At 37.6% G+C, this 18,746-nt stretch overlaps 1 protein-coding gene across 1 annotated transcript; it reads left to right on the plus strand.

Annotated features, from left to right (window-relative positions):
• The first annotated feature begins 16,074 nt into the window (after positions 1–16,074).
• LOC112810880 (olfactory receptor-like protein OLF3) lies at positions 16,075–17,130 on the plus strand. The gene is given in 1 exon segment (XM_025854757.2): positions 16,075–17,130. A coding segment is annotated over 1 exon segment (1,056 nt).
• The last annotated feature ends 1,616 nt before the right edge of the window (positions 17,131–18,746 follow it).

The following is an 18,746-nucleotide window of genomic DNA, read 5'->3' on the forward strand; positions in this document are numbered from 1 at the left end:
TTGTTGAAAATTCTGGGTTTTTTTTTTTTGCCTCCATTAAATTTTATTTGTGCTTTTTCCAAAAATAATTGACAATATATGGGTGTATATATTTATGGACTTTTCTGTTCCTTTGATCCTTTTATCTAACACTGTGATTTGAAATTGGTAGTGTATATTGTCCAACTCTTCTTCTTTTTCAAAATTTTTTCAGTTATTCTAGATCTTTTGTTTTTCCACAAACTTTTAGAGTCAGATTAATTCTTACAAAAATTAGTTTTGCTTTGTATTTACGGGTCAGTTTGGAAGAGAATTAATTTTTTTTTAAAATATTGTCTTTCACTCCATGAACACTCCATGAACATGGTAAATATTTCTTCATTTATTGCTGAAACTAATTAAGTAATTGAATTTAATAAGAAATGAAATTAATTAATTGGTTAATTAAATTTAAATAGAAATGAAAACAAAACAAAAAAACAAAAATAAAATAAGCTTATTATTTGTTCATAAAAAAACAAACAAGTGCCCTCCTTAATACCCATCACTCATTTAGCCCATCCCCTACCCACCTCCCTCATCAGCCCTCAGTTTCTTCTCTATAGTTGAGTCTCTTATGGTTTGCATCCCTCTTTCCCTCTCTTTCTTTTTTTCCCTTACCCTATGTTCATTTATTTTCTTTCTTAAATTCCACATATGAGTGAAATCATTTGGTATTTGGCTTTCTCTGACTTAGTTAGTTTAGCATAATGCAGTCTAGCTCCAACCACATTATTGCAAATGGCAAGATTTCTTTTTTTTTTTGAAATAAAATATTCCTTTGTATATGTATACCACATCTTCTTTATCCATTTATCAGTCAGTGGACACTGAGCTTGTTCCATAATTTGGCTAGTGTTAATAATGCTGCTATAAACATCAGGGTGCATGTGCCCCTTCGAATCTGTATTTTTGTATCCTTCGAGTAAATACCTAGTAGAGCAATTGCTGGGTCGTAGGGTAGTTCTATTTTTAACTTTTTGAGGAACCTCCTTACTGTTTTTCAGAGTGGCTGAACCAATTTGCATTCCCACCAACAGTGTAAGAGGGTTCCCTTTTCTCCACATCCTCTCCAATATCTGTTGTTTCCTGTTTCCAGTGTTGTTAATTTTAGTCATTCTGACAGGTATGAGGTTGTATTCTCACTGTGATTTTGATTTGTATTTCCCCTGTTGCTGAGTGATACTGAGCATCTTATCGTGTGTCTGTTAGCTATCTGCATGCTTTCTTTGGACAAGTGTCTGTTCATGTTTTCTGCCCATTTCTTAACTGGCTTATTCATTATTTATTTTTGGGTGTTGAGTTTGATAAGTTTTTTATAGATTTTAGATACTAACCCTTTATTAGAGTCATCATTTAAAAATATCTTCTCCCATTCTGTTGGTTGTCTTTCAGTTTTGTTGATTACTTCCTTCTCTCTGTAGAAGCTTTTTATCTTGATGAAGTCCCAATAGTTTATTTTTGCTTTTGTTTCCTTTGCCTCCAGAGATGTGTCTAGTAAGAAGTTGCTAGGGCTGATGTCAAAAAGGTTACTGCCTGTCTTCTCCTCTAGGATTTTGATCACTTCCTGTTTCACATTTAGGTCTTTCATCCATTTTGAGTTTATCTTTGTGTATGGCATAAGAAAGTGGTCCACTTTCATTCTTCTGCATGCAGCTGTCCAGTTTTCCCAACACCATTTGTTGAAGAGACTGTCTCTTTTCCACTGGATATTCTTTCCTGCTTTGTCAAATATTACTTGACCATACAGTTGTGGGTCAATTTCTGGGTTTTCTATTCTGTTCCATTGATTGATGTGTCTGTTTTTGTGCCAGTACTATAGTGTCTTGATGATTGCAGCTTTGTAATATCGCTTGAAGTTTGGAATTGTGATACCTCCAGCTTTGCTTTGTTTTTTCAAGATTGCTTTGGCTATTCAGGGTATTTTTTGGTTCCATGCAACTTTTAGGATTGTTTGTTCTAGCTCTGTGAAAAATGCTGTTGGTATTTTTTTAGGGATTGCATTAAAAGTGTAGATTGCTTTGGGTAGTATAGACATTTTGACAATATTTATTTATTCTTTTAATCCACTAGCATGAAGTGTCCATTTCTTTGTGTGTCATCTTCAATTTCTTTCATCAGTATTTTATAGTTTTCAGACTACAGGTCTTTCCCCTCTTTAGTTTATTCTTCAGTATCTTATTATTTTTGGTGCAATTGTAAATGGGATTGTTTTCTTAATTTCTCTTTCTGCTGCTTCATTACTGGTGTAGAAATGCAACAGATTTCTGTAGGTTGAATTGTATCCTGTGACTTTACTGAATTTGTTTATCAGTTCTAGCAGTTCTTTGGTGAGACATTTTAATTTCATGTATGTTAGCTCTTGTTTGATATTATCCCATGCTTTCTTCTCTTTGTATCATCATCATTATTTTTTCTCTTTGTACTTCAGTTTTGCTTATTTCTATCAACTTTATCCTCATTGACTTTTTCTCAGTTCTGTTGAATTTACCCATAAGCAGTCTTCATCTTTGTTATTGTGTTCTTCAGTCTAGTATTTCCATGTGATTCTTCCATATATTTTTCAGATATCTACTGAAATTCCTCATGCATTTATGACACTGTCCATCTTTTCCACTATATCCTTTTATGTTTTAATGAGACTTATTTTAAAGCCCTGTGTGATGGTTCCTATATGCAGGTCATACTTAATTCTTGTTCTGTCAATTGCTTGGCCCAGTAACAGCATATTTTTTCTTGATTTTTCTCTGATCTTTAATTTTGGTTAAACCCAGACATGTGTGTGTGTAGGATAACAGGCTATGAGATAAATAGTATTATGCTTTGCAGTGGACACATCTCTTCTGTTTATCCTGTGAGGTAGTAGTGTGTATGTGGTGTGGAATCAGTGCAGCCAGGATTGTCTTGGGTTTGAGTTTTATGTTGCTATGGTTATCCTCAGTGCACCAACAAATTCAGTCTTCTCTATCACGACTTATTCTTAGTTTGGGATGTTCAGTGGTTGGAGGGCCTTTCCCAGTGTTGCTGAACCACCCTGAGTTTTAGGCTCTTTCTATTAGACTGCATGTGAGAGTGTGTCTGTCCACAGACTGCCTCTACCCCATGGTAACAGCTTTGACTTGTTCCTTAATTCCTGCTGGCCTGGTGGTGGAGGGTGAGGCTTTATTCCTTTTGTCCTGGTTCTTTCTCAGTCTTAGGCACATCATTTGTCCCTGTGTTTCAGAAATTTTTAGTGATCCTCCCCCTCTCTGGTTCTAGGAGATGGCTCACAGACTGGTCTCCTGCCAATGGAAACCCCAGACCTAGAGGTGATTTTTTGTTTTGTTTTGTTTTGTTTTTTGTTTATTTTTTTTCTGTTCCCCCTTCCCTCAGGAATGAGACTTTATCTGTCTCTGAGGAAAACAGGGTTTGGTACCCTTCCCCAGTGGCTTCAGGCTTGTGTTCCATAATGGAGATGATTTGGTGATGAGAGTTCCTCATCTTTCTGTGGCAGATGTGGCTGCCTTCACCTAGACCTGCACTATGAAGGAGAGAGACTTTCTCTGGTTTTCTGCCTCCCTCAAAAATTCTCATGAGTACTGCTCTAAGTATGTGGAGAAAATCTCAAGAATATGTGTGAACGACCTCTATTTTTCTCTGGCTCCTAGCCATTGTATACTCATAGTACTGCCACATTCAGCTTTTACCAATCTGATAAATCAATTCTTACAGGCTTGCATGGTGCCCCACATTCCTCCCATACTCTGGCCCAGGTAAGGCAAAGCCCTTTTCCCACCTCTTTCTCGATGCAACTATCATTCTTGAGATTTCATTTTATTTGGTTTCCCTGCAAGCTCAGCTTTCTGATGATTTAAAAATAGTTATGGTTTTGTAGATTATCTGCTCTTTTCTTGTTTGATGTTCTTTTCTTGTTTGATGATGTTTGATATTTGAGGTGATGTTCATTTAAGCTTTCTACAACCTAAATGGAATCTAGAAGTAACTAAATTATTCTTTAAAGTGTATTTTAACAGACAAAGTAAAAGAGGGAAATAGATGCTAATTTTCAGCTAAGTACTAGTATAACAGTGACAAATAAAGCTCTTTAGGCCAAGGAATTTTAAGTCAACAAATCACTTATCTGGAAGCCGCATACCCAAATTAGCAGCAGTATTTGGAGCAAATATTTGTGTTCTTCTTGCAAACCAAGACTACACATACATAGTAATATTACTGTGTTCATCACAAGTGTTTCCTGAAGAATGTATTCCAATTCGTAGGCTGACACCCATGAGATGACCTTCTTGGTCAGAAGAGAGCATTTCCTATTTGGGAAACAGCAGAAATTGTAGGTAGGGGCTTACGGGGGAGACAAACAGGGAAAACTAAGATTGTGGTTGACTTTGAACTTCTTTTCTCACAGTTAGTTGAGATACGGCATTAGAATCATTAAGATCAAATATTTGTGAAATGAATAATGGTAGAATAAAGTGTTGTAATGAAAAATTAATGTGACAGTGGTTTACAGAATGACTTGTTCCAGGAGTTCTCAAATGTATTCTATCAGAAACACCTGAAAGGCTCATTAAAATAGTTTTCTGGACCCTCTGCAACATATCTGATTCAATAAGTTTGGGTAGAATGAAGCCTATCATGAACTGAAATGAACTGAATTACGTAGCACTTTGGTACAAATGCTAAAATAATAGCAGTCAGCAGTTTTAATAATGGAAAGAAAAGATCCATGTGACAATGTTTCCAGCAAAAGTTGATATAACTTACTGAGTGATGGAGGTTGAATGAAAAGAAAATCTCCCCAGGTCTGGAGCAGGAGTGACTGAGATTGCTGTGGGGTCCTTACCAAAGCTTGGAATTTGGGAGTTTCCCTTTTTGTTGTCTGCAGATGAGTGGAGGAAAACAGCAGTTGGATACTGTGACTACAGCACTCACAGCCATGGAATTTTTCCACCTTCCCTCGGAGAAAGTATCCAACCAATTCTGTCAATCTAGGGGAGTTCAGAAATTCAGGTGAGGAATGAGAAGCATCTCTACTTTCTCTTTCTATTGCTGAGAATATCACGGAAACATTGTCAAAGTCACTGGGTGCTGTGGTATCAGATGTTATAGGAACATGGCAGAATGAAGGAAGAGACAAGCAGGATGATACTTTGGTGAGAATAGAAGATGTGGGAGTAATTTTTGGACATTAGGGAAATAGATGAGGTGGCGTGTGGATGATGAGGGGATGCATATGTGGTTGGCTGAGCAGATAAGCAGGTGGCTGAGTGAGTATGAAGATGGCTATATACAGTGGGTAAGTGTGTGGCTATGTAGATGGTGGTGCTAAGAGTGACTGGGTATTGGACTTAGAGATGAATGGACAAGTAATTCACTTACAGGGTTCGTGATGCCTGAAGAATATATCAGAGATGTAATGTGACTGCATTCTGTGAATTTTGCATTTACTCTATTCATAAAAATTAAAGATTTGGAAAGGTATAGAAAGCTAACACTTCTGTACTTCTTTGTTGAGAATTTCAAGGACCTTTTTCCTTTCCTTTTTGCCCCCATGTAGAGCTTAAGATTTTTTACATCCCCCTTTTGGGATCTTATTTGGAGTGTTAAGTATATTATGTGATATTAGTATTTTTAAAACTAGGAAAGTACCATGAAAGATGTACTCAGGTGTGCATCCATCTTTGCAAAACTCCAAGAAGGTCCAGTGGGTCTTTGTACATATGTCAGGGGAATGAGGTACAATGCTCCTCCTGAGTTCAGAAGGAGAGATGAGGTTATCTTGGAGCTTAAGGAGACAACTGGGTTTTTTGTTTTGTTTGGTTGTTTTGTTTTGTTTTGTTTTTTTTCACCAGGTTTGATTGCAGACCTAGTCACTGCTCAGCAGAATAGGGGCATGAGTGCTAAATGTCAGGTTTGGGCTACAGAATATTCTAAAACCTCGGAAAACTAGTATCTCTGGCTTTTTAGAATGACCCTAGGCTTCAGGGGGTTGCTGTGGTTGAGGAGTATGGGGAAGAACAGGCTTCACAGGGAGAAGAAGGGCAGCATGGAGGCCCTGCCCTTGAGAACTTGGAGTGGTGACAGTGATGGACACTCTATTGCATAAAGCTCCTGAGGGGAGTCTGTCCGCCCCACATGGCTAATTCAGACACTGCTGCTCCTCACTAGGTTTGCATGGGAGTCAATTGTGGGGCACCTGTGAACTTTCTAGTAGCTGTTTACCTCACATCTAAACTAGTCCCTGATGAGCTCTTAGCCAGGAGCCCGAGGAGTCTAGGACTCATTTCTCTGGTCCATGACTTTGTTAAAGGGAAGCATTCTTTAGAAACCAACATAAAATTAGACTGAAGTAGATACATCTGTTTGTTAGGCACTAATCATTGTTTGAGAGCTCTGATGGAGGCACCAACAGAGGGTGGGTATACACAGAGGTGTCTAGAGGGGCTGAACTAGAACAAATCTGACTTGTTAACTGACTTGTTAGGGAATTTGGATCAGGAATGTGACCTACAGATGCTATAATCTTTTCACCCTAAATATTATGGCAAATGCCCTAAAGTGATTCTGCCTTCTTGAAGCTGGGGGCTCAGGTACATTTCTGTTCTAAGGGTTCTTAATTCCAAACTTATGTACTGACAGAGGAAGAAAAAGTGCAATGGTGGGAAATGGGAGGAAGCACCTGATTAATAATTAAAAAGTGGAGTTCCTATGGATGAATTCTGCATCTTTTGGGGGAAAGCAGTTTGCAAACAAGCCCAGATCTGTGAAATGATTAGTTAGGTTTTGATATTCTTGAACATGAAGTAAGAGTACATTATATTTCCAGACAAGATAAATTGTCAATTGCTTTAAAATACCTTTTCTCATTTATTTCTCTAAGGGTATATATACAAAGTATTTGGATTTCCCTTTCTACGTTAGAGATTTAAAGTGTAAAGTGATTAAATGGGATTGCTCAAATTCATATACACTCAAGAATATGATCTGGGACTAGAAATAAGGTCTCCTGACTCTCATTTCAGGGTTGGTTCCTCTAGAATGGGCTGGAGAAATTGTACTGTGGAGACGTAGTTTTTTGAGGGATTATACTGTGCTAATCTTCCTACAAAGCACAAGACATATAAAGAAGCTGAGCATTTATAGAATGAAATTATGATAAAATATATCACAAAAAGTAAATTTCAGGATTACGCATGTTGGAGAAACTGGGTCCTCAATAACTGGATTCAGTATATGTGAAGAGTCAGTTACCAAAATCCAGATATGAAACAGATAACAAGAATCCAAAAAGAAAAATTAATTGCCCTTTCAGGATTAAAAATTATCTTTAAAACATCACCTTTCCAATTGGCCCTGGGATCTTTTGTTTCCACATATTAAGATGATGCAAATATGCCTGGCATGATGATATAGTCAGTGTATGCAACAACTAAATACTCAGCCACAGTTTAGAGGACTCTTTCTTTAAATAAAAGTGACATTTCTATTGACAACTCAATTGTGTGAAAGTGTGGTTTGGTTTATTTTGACCAGCATGAAAGAAAGCATATCTGTAGGTTGTGGGACTTACCTTCATGTGCTCTGCTTCTGAATTCAAGAATTGTAATCTGTCTTTGCTAAGACTGTAGAGGACTCCAATGAGAAGGCCAAATATGATTATGACTCAACGGAGTGTTACAAAAGATGATGCACAAACTTTCAGGGGAGAAAAACCTTTTGGCATTTTATCTCTTAGCCATAAAGCATCATTTCTATAACGAATGGGGGAAAATATGAAGAAGGGGCTCACCCATAAGCCTCAACTGTATTTCAAACTGGATTTTTGAGGCTGATCCAAGGTTTTGTCCATCCATGAACTCTTTGAATTGGCATGAATAGTGGAAGGGGTAATTATTCTGAAATATAATTCTGGAAGTTTAGATACTGAAGAATCCTTCTATAGTGTGCATTCCTCCTGAGTCTTTTCAAATAAATACTTTTCTCTTCCTGATGTGGGGGAAAGGGAGAAGATAATTTATGAAGCCATCAGTCAATAGAAATGGAAAATATTATTTGATAGATTTAATTTAAATGTATTTAAATGGGTAACATTTAAATAGATAACACATTCACTGGTGTAGGATATTAAATGTCGCAATGAATGTTGAATAGGTAAATATACCCATGTGTCAAGCCCTGGAAACTTCCTTCCTTGCAAAGGAAAATTTAGTATTTTGGAGTGTTGGCTCATAAAGTAGCAATGGAAACTAAATGCAACTAAAAATTGATTAATAAATGTGGACAGCAGCATCTGAAGACATCTCTAGAGAATCACAAGTGATGATCCTGCCTGTGTGTATCAACACATAAAAAATTCCATCATACTTGGTTTATTTGTCTATAGTATGGGTCAGGTTACTCATCTTGTTCTTGATGAGCAGTTCCTTGTAATTTCTCAAGGTTGTATCATATTGTTAGAGCAGGATGGGGAGGATGTGGTAAAGGCTAAAATGGTACTTTATGTTGAGAATTGCTGGTTGGGGCAATACCCTTTCTCTCAGGCATACTGCAGAGCTATAGGGAGTTGGAATGAAAAGGGCTCCCATCTGGGAGGTCCACTGGTCAGAATTTAAGTATACTATGATAGTTGGGAGATGCTTCATTTTTAAGACTCCAAAATACCAGATGTTTACAACAGATATCACTAAAAATCACTGCCTGAGAATTTACCATTAGAAATATATTTAACTTGGGGCACCTGGGTGTCTCAGTTGGTTGAGTGTCTGCCTTAGACTCAGGTCATGATCCCGGGTCCGGGGATCAAATCCCACATTGGGCTCCTTGCTCATCAGAGAGCCTGGTTCTCCTTCCCCCTCTGCCTGCCACCACTCCTGCTTGTGCGCACTCTCTTTCTGTCAAATGAATAAATGAAATCTTTAAAAAAAAAAAGAAATATATTTAACTTGACTTAAGATCTTGATTTTGCTGAGGGGCGCCTGGGTGGCTCAGTCATTAAGCATCTGCCTTTGGCTTGGGTCATGGTCCCAGGGTCCTGGAATCGAGCCCCGCATCGGGCTCTCTGCTCTGCAGGAAGCCTGCTTCACCCTCTCCCACTCTCCCTGCTTGTGTTCCCTCTCTCGCTGTGTCTCTCTGTCAAATAAATAAATAAAATCTTAAAAAAAAAAGATCTTGATTTTGCTGATATTTTTCTTAAGATGGGAGAGGAAAGGGCAATTTTAGAGCATGGACTACTTTACTGGAGGGCAGACCTTGGTATAGGGAGTTAGAGATGGCATGAAAGTATTTGTCCATAGATGAAGGGTTAGAAGGTAGACTCAGATAGAGGGAGTCAGGAATAAGCTAAGGTTAAATTTTATCTACTCCATGGAGATAAAGGCCAGTACTGATTTTTAACATCAGCAAGTGCCGTTGTCTGAATTTTCCCTCTTCATCTTCTTCAGGTGACATATACTTTTATCTGAAGGTGTTATCAGGTTGTAGGAAATTAAAACAACAGGAAAAATAATTGTGGTTCAATTTATGGAGATAGAATAGGCTGAAAAATACATTTAATCTGTTTACAATCTCAATTTTTATAATACAGAAATGTAACATTTCCATAAGATCAATGGATGAATTTGCTTTACTTAAAAAAAGATCATAATGATTGACTAAAATTTAACTTTTAAGTTAGGTGTATTGTGTCATGTAAAAGAAGGCTTTTTTGAGAAATCTCAACACCTATTTTTTTAAATTTAAATTCAATTAGCCAACATATAGTACATCTTTAGTTTTTGATGTAGTGTTCAATAATTCATTGCGTATAACAACCAGTGCTCATCACATCATGTACCCTCCTTAATGCCTATCACCTACTTATCCCATCCCCCTGCCCACCTCCCTTTCCACAACCCTCAGTTTATTTCCCAGAGTCAAGAGTCTCTCATGGTTTGTCTCCCTCTCTGATTTCTTTCCGTTCAGTTTTCCCTCCATTCCCCTATAATCTTCTGCACTATTCCTTATATTCCGCATATGAGTGAAACCATATGTTAATTGTCTTTCTCTGATTGACTTATTTCACTTAGCATAATCCCCTCCAGTTCCATCCATCTTGATGTAAATGGTAGGTATTCATCCTTTCTGATGGCTGAGTAATATTCCGTTGTATATCTGAACCACATCTTCTTTATCCATTCATCTGTTGAAGGATATCTTGGCTCCTTCCACAGTTTGGCTATTGTGGATATAGCTGCTATGAACTGCTATGAACTGCTGCTATTGGGGTGCAGGTGCCCCTTCTTTTCACTACATCTGTATCTTTGGGATAAATACCTACTAGCACAATTGCTGGGTCTTAGGGTAGCTCTGTTTTTAACTTCTTGAGGAACCTCCATCCTGTTTTATAGCGTGGCTGTACCAGCTTGCATTCACACCAACAGTGCAAGAGGCTTCCCTTTTCTCCACATCCTCACCAACATTTGTTGTTCCCTGACTTGTTAATTTTAGCCATTCTGACTGGTGTAAGGTGGTATCTCATTGTGGTTTTGATTTGTATTTCCCTGATGGCAAGTGATGTGGAGCATTTTTTTCATGTATCTGTTGGCCATTTGTATGTCTTCTTTGGAGAAGTGTCTGTTCATGTCTTCTGCCCATTTCTAGACTGGATTATTTGTTTTTTGGATGTTGAGTTTGATAAGTTCTTTACAAATCTTGGATACCAGCCCTTTATCTGTTATGTCATTTGCAAATATCCCATTCCATAGGTTGCCGTTTAGTTTTGTTGATTATTTCCTTTGCCGTGCAGAGCTTTTTATTTTGATGAAGTCCCAATAGTTAATTTTTGCTTTTGTTTCCCTTGCCTTTAGAGACGTGTCTTGAAAGAAGTTGCTGTGGCTGATATCAAAGAGGTTACTCGCTGTGTTCTCCTCTAAGATCTTGATGGATTCCTGTCTCACATTTAGGTCTTTCATCCATTTTGAGTTTATCTTTGTGTACGATATAAGAGACTGGTCCAGTTTCATTCTTCTGCATGTGGCTGTCCAATTTTCCCAGCACCATTTATTGAAGAGATTGTCTTTCTTCCATTGGGTGTTCTTTCCTGCTTTGTTGAAGATTAGTTGACCATACAGTTGAGGGTCCATTTCTGGGCCCTCTATTCTGTTCCATTGATCTATGTGTCTGTTTTTCTGTCATTACCATGCTGTCTTGGTGATCACAGCTTTGTAATAGAGCTTGAAGTCAGGCATTGTGATGCCCCCAGCTTTGGCTTTCTTTTTCAACATTCCCCTGGCTATTCAGGGTCTTTTGTGGTTCCATACAAATTTTAGGATTGTTTGTTCCAACTCTGAAAAATGTCGATGATCGATGATATTTTGATAGGGATTGTATTGAATGTTTAGATTGCTCTGGGTAGTGTAGACATTTTAACAATGTTTATTATTCCAATCCATGAGCATGGAATGGTTTTCCATCTCTTTGTGCCTTCCTCAACTTCTCTCATAAGTGTTCTATGGTTTCTAGAGTACAGATCCTTTACCTCTTTTGTTAGGTTTATTCCTAAGTATCTTAATGGTTTTTGGTGCAATTGTAAATGGGATTGATTCCTTAATTTCTCTTTCTTCAGTCACATTGTTAGTGTATAGAAATGCAACTACCTACTTTTTGTTTTTATTTCTTTGTCATAGTGATAAGAACATTTCTATCCTGATATCTGCAGTAACTAATAATTACTGGAAATTATGAGAAGATAAATGAAGCTACTTTTAGCTAGAGTCCAACAATGATAATATTTTGTTTATTTATTTATTTACTTTTAAAGATTTATTTATTTATTTTAAAGAGAGAGAAAGTGGAGGAAGGAGCAGAGGGAGAGAAACTCATGCTGACTCCGTGCTGAGAATGGATACCGACCCTCAGATCATGACCTGAGCCCAAATCAAGAGTTGGATTCTTAACTGACTGAGCCACCCAGGTGCCCCCAACAATGATAATATTTTAAATAAAAAAAGTTTTTCTTCACACTCCAGACCTAACTTTGCTTGCAACTTCCGGGTCATTCATGAAACTTACCATTTTCTACCCCTTTTAAAAAAAATTATTTATTTATTTATTTGACGGGTAGGGGCAAGTGGGAAAGAGAGGCAGAAGGAGAGGGAGAAGCAGGCTCCCTGCTGAGCAAGGGGCCCAACACGGGGCTTGATCTTAGGACCCTGAGATCATGACCTGAGCCAAAGGCAGATGCTTAACTGACTGAACCACCCAGGTGTCCTGGGTTTTCTACTCCTACATGACTTATTTTTAAGAGTCAGTGTAAGCGGGTACACTAGTTTACAAGATTAGGTACTTCATACAAAACTCCCATTTAATATCATTTCATTTTAAAAATATTATTTCATTTTAGATCATTTCATCGAAAGGACAGTGATCAATATAACACTAATAGATTTCAGGCATTACTGACAGTGCTTTAAGGAGTTAATTTTTCTTGGACTATTTCAATGATATCTATTATATCACATATTGTGTTTTATTTGTTATGGCCCAAGTAATTACCCTACATCTACCACAATTCATAAAATACAAACATGAGGAATTTCTTCCTTCATGGTGCTCTTGTCCAAGGAGGAATCACAGGGGTATAAAATTGTTTAATATGATGTTCTGAGTAGGCAGCATGGATTATTTGTTTTTGAGTAGACAAATAAAGCTCAAAACATATATAGGGAGCTGTCACTTGAGTTTTGATGAGTATGAGTGTGATATGACACAAAAATGTAAAGTAGGATTTATTTTCCGTCTGCCTGTCTTATTAAAATAAAAATCATATTTAAGCTGTACAACATGAAGATTTTATATACATATACATAGTGAAATGATTACTATCGTAGGGGCAATTAACATATTCTCTCACATAGTTACCTTTTCTGTGTGTGTGACGAATACCTAAGATCAATTCTCTTAGCAAATTTCCAATATAAGTATTACTACCTATAGTCATCATGATGTACATTAGATCTTAAGACTTATTCATCCTAAATAACTGCAACTTTGTACCCTGTAATCAACATCTTCCCATTTCCTCTGCTCCTGGTAACTACCTTTCTACTCTCTTGTTCTATGTATTTGACATTTTAGATTCCACATATAAGTGAGATCATGTAGGGTTTTTTTTTCTGTATCTGGCTCATTTCATTTAGCATAATGTCCTCCAAGTTCATTCATGTTGTTGCAAATGGCAGGACCTTTTTTTTTAAGGCTGAAAAACATTCCATTGTATGTATATATATCATAATTTCTTTATCCATTCAACAGATATTAATTTGTTTCCACATCTTGGCTGTTCTGAATAATGCTGCAATGAATATGGGAGTGCAGATATCTCTTCAAGGTACTGAGTTCATTTCCCTTGGGTATATACCAGAAGTGATCACATGAGGGTTCTATTTTCAAATTTTTTAGGAAATGCCATTTTTTTTCCATATTGGCTGCACCAATTTACATTTTACCAACATGTACAAGGGTTCCCTTTTCTCTACACCCTGCCAACATTTGTTTGTTTGCTTGTTTTGTTTATTTTTTGATAATAGCCATCCTAACGTGTGAGGTGGTATCTCATTATGGGTTTGATTTGTAATTCCCTGATGATTGGTGTTGCTGAGATATCTTTTCATATACCTGTTAGCCATCTGTATGTCTTCTTGAAAAAAATGTCTGTCCAGGGCTTTGCCAGTTTTCAAAATCTGGTTGTTTGTTGTTTTTGTTATTGAGTTGTACGCATTCTTTATATAGTTTGGATATTAACCCTTTATCAGATATATAGTTTGCAAATGTTTTTTCCCAGTCCCTACGTTGCCCTTTCATTCTGTTGATTATTTCGTTTGCTGTGAAAAAGCTTATAGTTGATATAGTCCCACTTGTTTATTTTTGCTTTTGTTGTTTGAGCTTTTGATATTAGTATAAAAAAAAAATCACTGCGTAGACCAATGTCAAGGATGTTTTCCCCCTGATTTCTTCTCAGAGTTTTCATGTCTTACAGTTTAGTCTTTAATTCACTTTTGAGTTTATTTTAATGTATATGTAAGATAAGTGTCTATTTTCTATGGACCTGGGAGACTCTAGAATGCTGAGCTAGAGAGAGCTATGGAGTTGGGTCAGAGAGCTATGGAGTCATTCCCTCAGGTGACAGCCATAAAAGTTAGGGTGCTGGATATGCAGTCCAATTACTTTATTCTCAGAGAGAAGCTGGGAGTTGTGGGTTCTCTCCCAGTTACAATTGTGTTAGTAGTGGGGATTGTGCCACTAGTGTGTCTCAGCATCTTCAACCTGTTTCAATGTGGGTATTTTCTCAATCATCCTATGTGTAGGAGTTGCTCAACTACTTTTTGGATTTCTCTTAGAGGGATTTGATCTGTATATCGGTGTTTATTTGGTGCATCAATGAGAGGAGAGAGTCAGGAGCCTCCTATTCTGCCATCTTGCTGACCTCCTTTCCCAGATTTCATTGTACACTAAAGGAGCATTTGGTACCTAGCAAAAAGGTAAAGTAGCCAAAGTTGTAACAAATACTGAGAAGAGACCACAAACAAATTTATATAGAGGGAAAGCTAAACAGGATCGACTCTTAACTGTGCTGATTGATCAACACTGGTTTTGAGGCAAGTAAATGTTTTCTCAAACTAATCATGATTAAAGAAAAGCAAAGTGAAGGGTGGTGGTGGAAATATCGTGATAGAACAGGAAAGAAGAACTGTTGAAAGAACAGATCAGGTTTTGAGAAGGAAATTAAAGAAATTTATAAAAATATATGTGTCTGAATCACGAATGAGAAAGGCATTTCTGGAATGACTTGTTCTGTTTTATTGTTTAAGAGATAAGAGAGTTGAAGCATAGAGTCTTCATTTTTCTGCTCAATGACTCTAACCTGATACCTGTATGGGTTCTGGGATTGGCAGGTAGCTCTGTTTCTGTCCTCAGTCCCTCTTGCTGCCTTTAGCACCTATTTTCCCTTATTTTGTACACTGCAAGAGAAGGAAAGTTAGTGAAAAGACAGTGATTCAAATATTTTTTTAAATTTTAATTATTCTTGTTTAATGTTCAAAACAGATATAATAACAAATTAGGTCTATGGAAAAGGCACTTCCTGAGTGGAGAAACAGGAGGAAACTCCACTCCAGTATACATCTACATGAATTCATACTTTCTTCTCTGCCATGGACAATGAAGAAGGGCCCTTAAACATTTGTGTTTCCTTCCTCTTTTGTATCAAGTCTTCCTTGCTTTCTTTTGAGCTCATATATGAAGGGTAGATTATTAATAGTAGTAAATTGAGAAAAATAAGAACAAGATACCATTACAATACCTTTCCCTTTGTGATCCCACTGAAGGCTGAGAGACCAGACGCCAAGAGGATCAAAGGCAATCAAAAACCAGAAAGTCTTCAAAGCCTCCCACACATTCCTAAACCCTTAGTCCTCAGGAAGATTGCCTCCAATTTTATTTATGTTCTAATTTGTGGAGGGGGTGCATGAAGAAAATCATGTTTGCTACCTTATCTACCACAAGGCAGAGGTCATGTTACTAATACCCCTACTACTATAGTACAACTACCAGTATTGGTTCACAAAGTACTTTCCCTGTAAGTTATCTACAGGTGAGCTTAAATGTACTTGTGAATTATATGATATTCCTCTGTTTTCTATATAAAGCTTGTCACTTAGCCCAAATCACATAGCTATAAATAAATAATAAATAAAATCATTTTTGAAATTTAGGTTCTCTGATTCCTGTTCTTTCCACAAGGACCTCTTTCTAATATTTCCTTTTGTAATGTATTTCCCCTTTTCATTATGATGGGTCTAGTTGACATATGTAAGGTAGCTTTTTAAAAACTTTCCAACCAAGTTGTCTTCATTGTTTATCATTTTACCTACCATTATCACTTACCAAACTCTCCTTGCCCTGGAATCTGAGGGTAAAATGTGAGCTCCTAGAACTGCACTGCATTATCTATAAATGGTTCTTTGTTTCAACATCTTCTGTTATCTCTGACTCTTTGCAGATTAATGATTCTCACATTTTTAAATGGGAACAGATAATGAGACATGGGTGAGAGAATTTTTTCTCCTTGGCCTGTCCAGTGACTGGGACATGCAGGTCTTCCTCTTTGTCCTGTTCTTAGTTATGTACATGGTGACAGTGCTGGGGAACTTCCTCATCATTCTCCTCATCAGACTGGACAGCCAACTCCACACTCCCATGTACTTCTTTCTCACCAAACTCTCCCTCGTTGATGTCTCTTATGCCACAAGCATCATTCCTCAGATGTTGGTGCATCTTCTTGCGGCACATAAAGCAATCCCATTTGTGAGCTGTGCAGCCCAGTTATTTTCCTCCCTGGGCTTGGGTGGGATTGAGTTTGTTCTACTGGCAGTGATGGCCTATGACTGCTATGTGGCTGTCTGTGACCCCCTGTGATACTCAGTCATCATGCATGGAGGCCTCTGTACTAGGTTGACCATCACATCCTGGGTCAGTGGTTCTGTCAACTCTCTCATCCATATTGCCATCACGTTTCAACTGCCCACATGCAAAAACAAGTATATCGATCACATATCATGTGAAATTTTAGCTGTGGTCAGACTAGCCTGTGTGGACACCTCTTCCAACAAGATCATAATCATGGTTTCTAGCATTGCTCTGCTGATGACACCTTTCTGCCTGGTTCTCCTGTCCTACATCCAGATCATCTCCACCATCCTAAAGATCCGGTCCACAGAGGGAAGAAAGAAAGCCTTCCACACCTGTGCCTCTCACCTTACAGTGGTTGTCCTGTGCTACGGCATGGCCATTTTCACTTATATCCAGCCCCACTCCAGCCCCTCTGTTCTTCAGGAGAAGTTGATCTCTCTCTTCTATGCTGTGTTGACACCCATGCTGAACCCCATGATTTATAGTGTAAGGAATAAGGAGGTAAAGGGGGCCTGGCAGAAAATATTAGGGCAGTTTTCTGGAATAACTTCAAAACTTGATGATTCTGGAGCATCACTTAGAGAAAGGAGCTTTGCCTGTGTTTTCTCCCACTTAACTCAGATATGGCAGGCATCACCTGCATTGCCCTGGCAACCAGGAAGGAGATGACGACACATGTCTTGGTGATGCTGGGTAGGAGGCTGGAGGTTGGGTTGGGGTATAGGGTGTGGATATATTTTTATATCACAGTGGCATGTTCAGTGGAGTTGAACTGCTGTAATAGAACTTCTCACTTTTGGCAAACTGTAAGAGACTCTTAATCATAGGAAACAAACTGAGGGTTGCTGGAGGGGACGGGGGTAGGTGGATGGGGCAACTGGGTGATGGACTTTAAGTAGGGATGTGATGTAATGAGCATTGAGTATTATCTAAGACTGATGAATCACTGAACTCTACCTCTGAAACTTATAATACACTGTATGTTAGTTAATTGAATTTAAATAAAACATAATAAATTCTAAAAAAAGAAAAAAAAAGAACTTCTCACTCTTATTCAATTTTCTTTCATATGGCCTGAGAGTAATTGAAGACAATACCATTTACTCTTTTTATTTGTCACATTGTTTGTAATTATGGACCTATTCATGAATTTTACCTTGGAACACAGTTTTTTATTCATCCACAGTTTGTAAAAGGTTATCAGGTTTCCACTGGGAACAAAATCATTTTCAATTTGAAGACTCACTTAAAATGTGTGGTATATGTAGCCATATTCAGTAACTGTGTGAGTCACTATTCTGAGAAGAATGTTGCTGTCAAGGCTGATGAAGATATTTATTTGTGCTACATTCACCACTACATGTGGATATAAAGACTATTTTGAGTAATGGAAATAATTAGGTGGAGAAATATCAACTAAAATTCTTGTGTTACCCTAGTGAGGATATAACCAAGGATTGTTTGTACACAATGACATTATTGGCTAAGGAAGATCTGAGATCCAGATACTGCTAATTTATTGTGTATACGTGGGCATTCATTCAAAGGCAAAAATTCTCAAATTCTGAAAATTGAACAACCTTTTTCTCTGAAACTTTAGAAATAAAGTAAGCAAATAAGCCATGAGATAAATGTGTAAGATATCAAAGATGTAGTTAGTGTAAGAAAAGCACTTTCCTTAGGCAATCGAAAGATAAATGCAGCTCTGATGTGGAGTTTGGGTTATGGAGATAGGTCAGTCTGCTGTGCAAATGTAACTTGCAAGTCTCCATATTATGAGCCTTCTTGTATCTCCCTACCCCAACACGCACCCACGAGGCCCTACTCAACTTTTGTAAATATAGTAAGCTAGTATCATTTGTGAGTGTACCTCACCTCTGACAATAAACCTAAAAAAGGTAAAAGAGGGAAGAAATGATTAAACAAGCATATGTAGGAGATGGAGGAAAAATAATATATAATAATAATAATTATATATAATATATTATTAATAATAATTGTGGGTCTTCTCACTTTTTTCAAGAACTTCAGAATGGTGCCCTCTTTCTGTCCCTTTGTCTCTCCATTGAGTCTGTTAATTCTCATTTGGTTGATTTGTATTTGGGAGTTAGTGATCAGGAGTTGAAGGGCTTCCACGGGCACCTGTTTTCCCTGTGAAACAATAGGAGGTGTCCGTTGCTGAGAGTGCAGAGGAGGAAAGGCAGGAGGTGTGGGAATGGTGAAGGTCAAAAGCCCATTTGGGGTCTAGGATAATGTGACCCATTAGCTGTGGATGCCACTGTTCG

This window comes from Callorhinus ursinus, unplaced genomic scaffold, assembly GCF_003265705.2.
Source record: "Callorhinus ursinus isolate GAN/ISIS: 27379988/994484 unplaced genomic scaffold, GSC_fseal_2.0 scaffold12, whole genome shotgun sequence".
Classification (NCBI taxonomy): domain Eukaryota; kingdom Metazoa; phylum Chordata; class Mammalia; order Carnivora; family Otariidae; genus Callorhinus; species Callorhinus ursinus.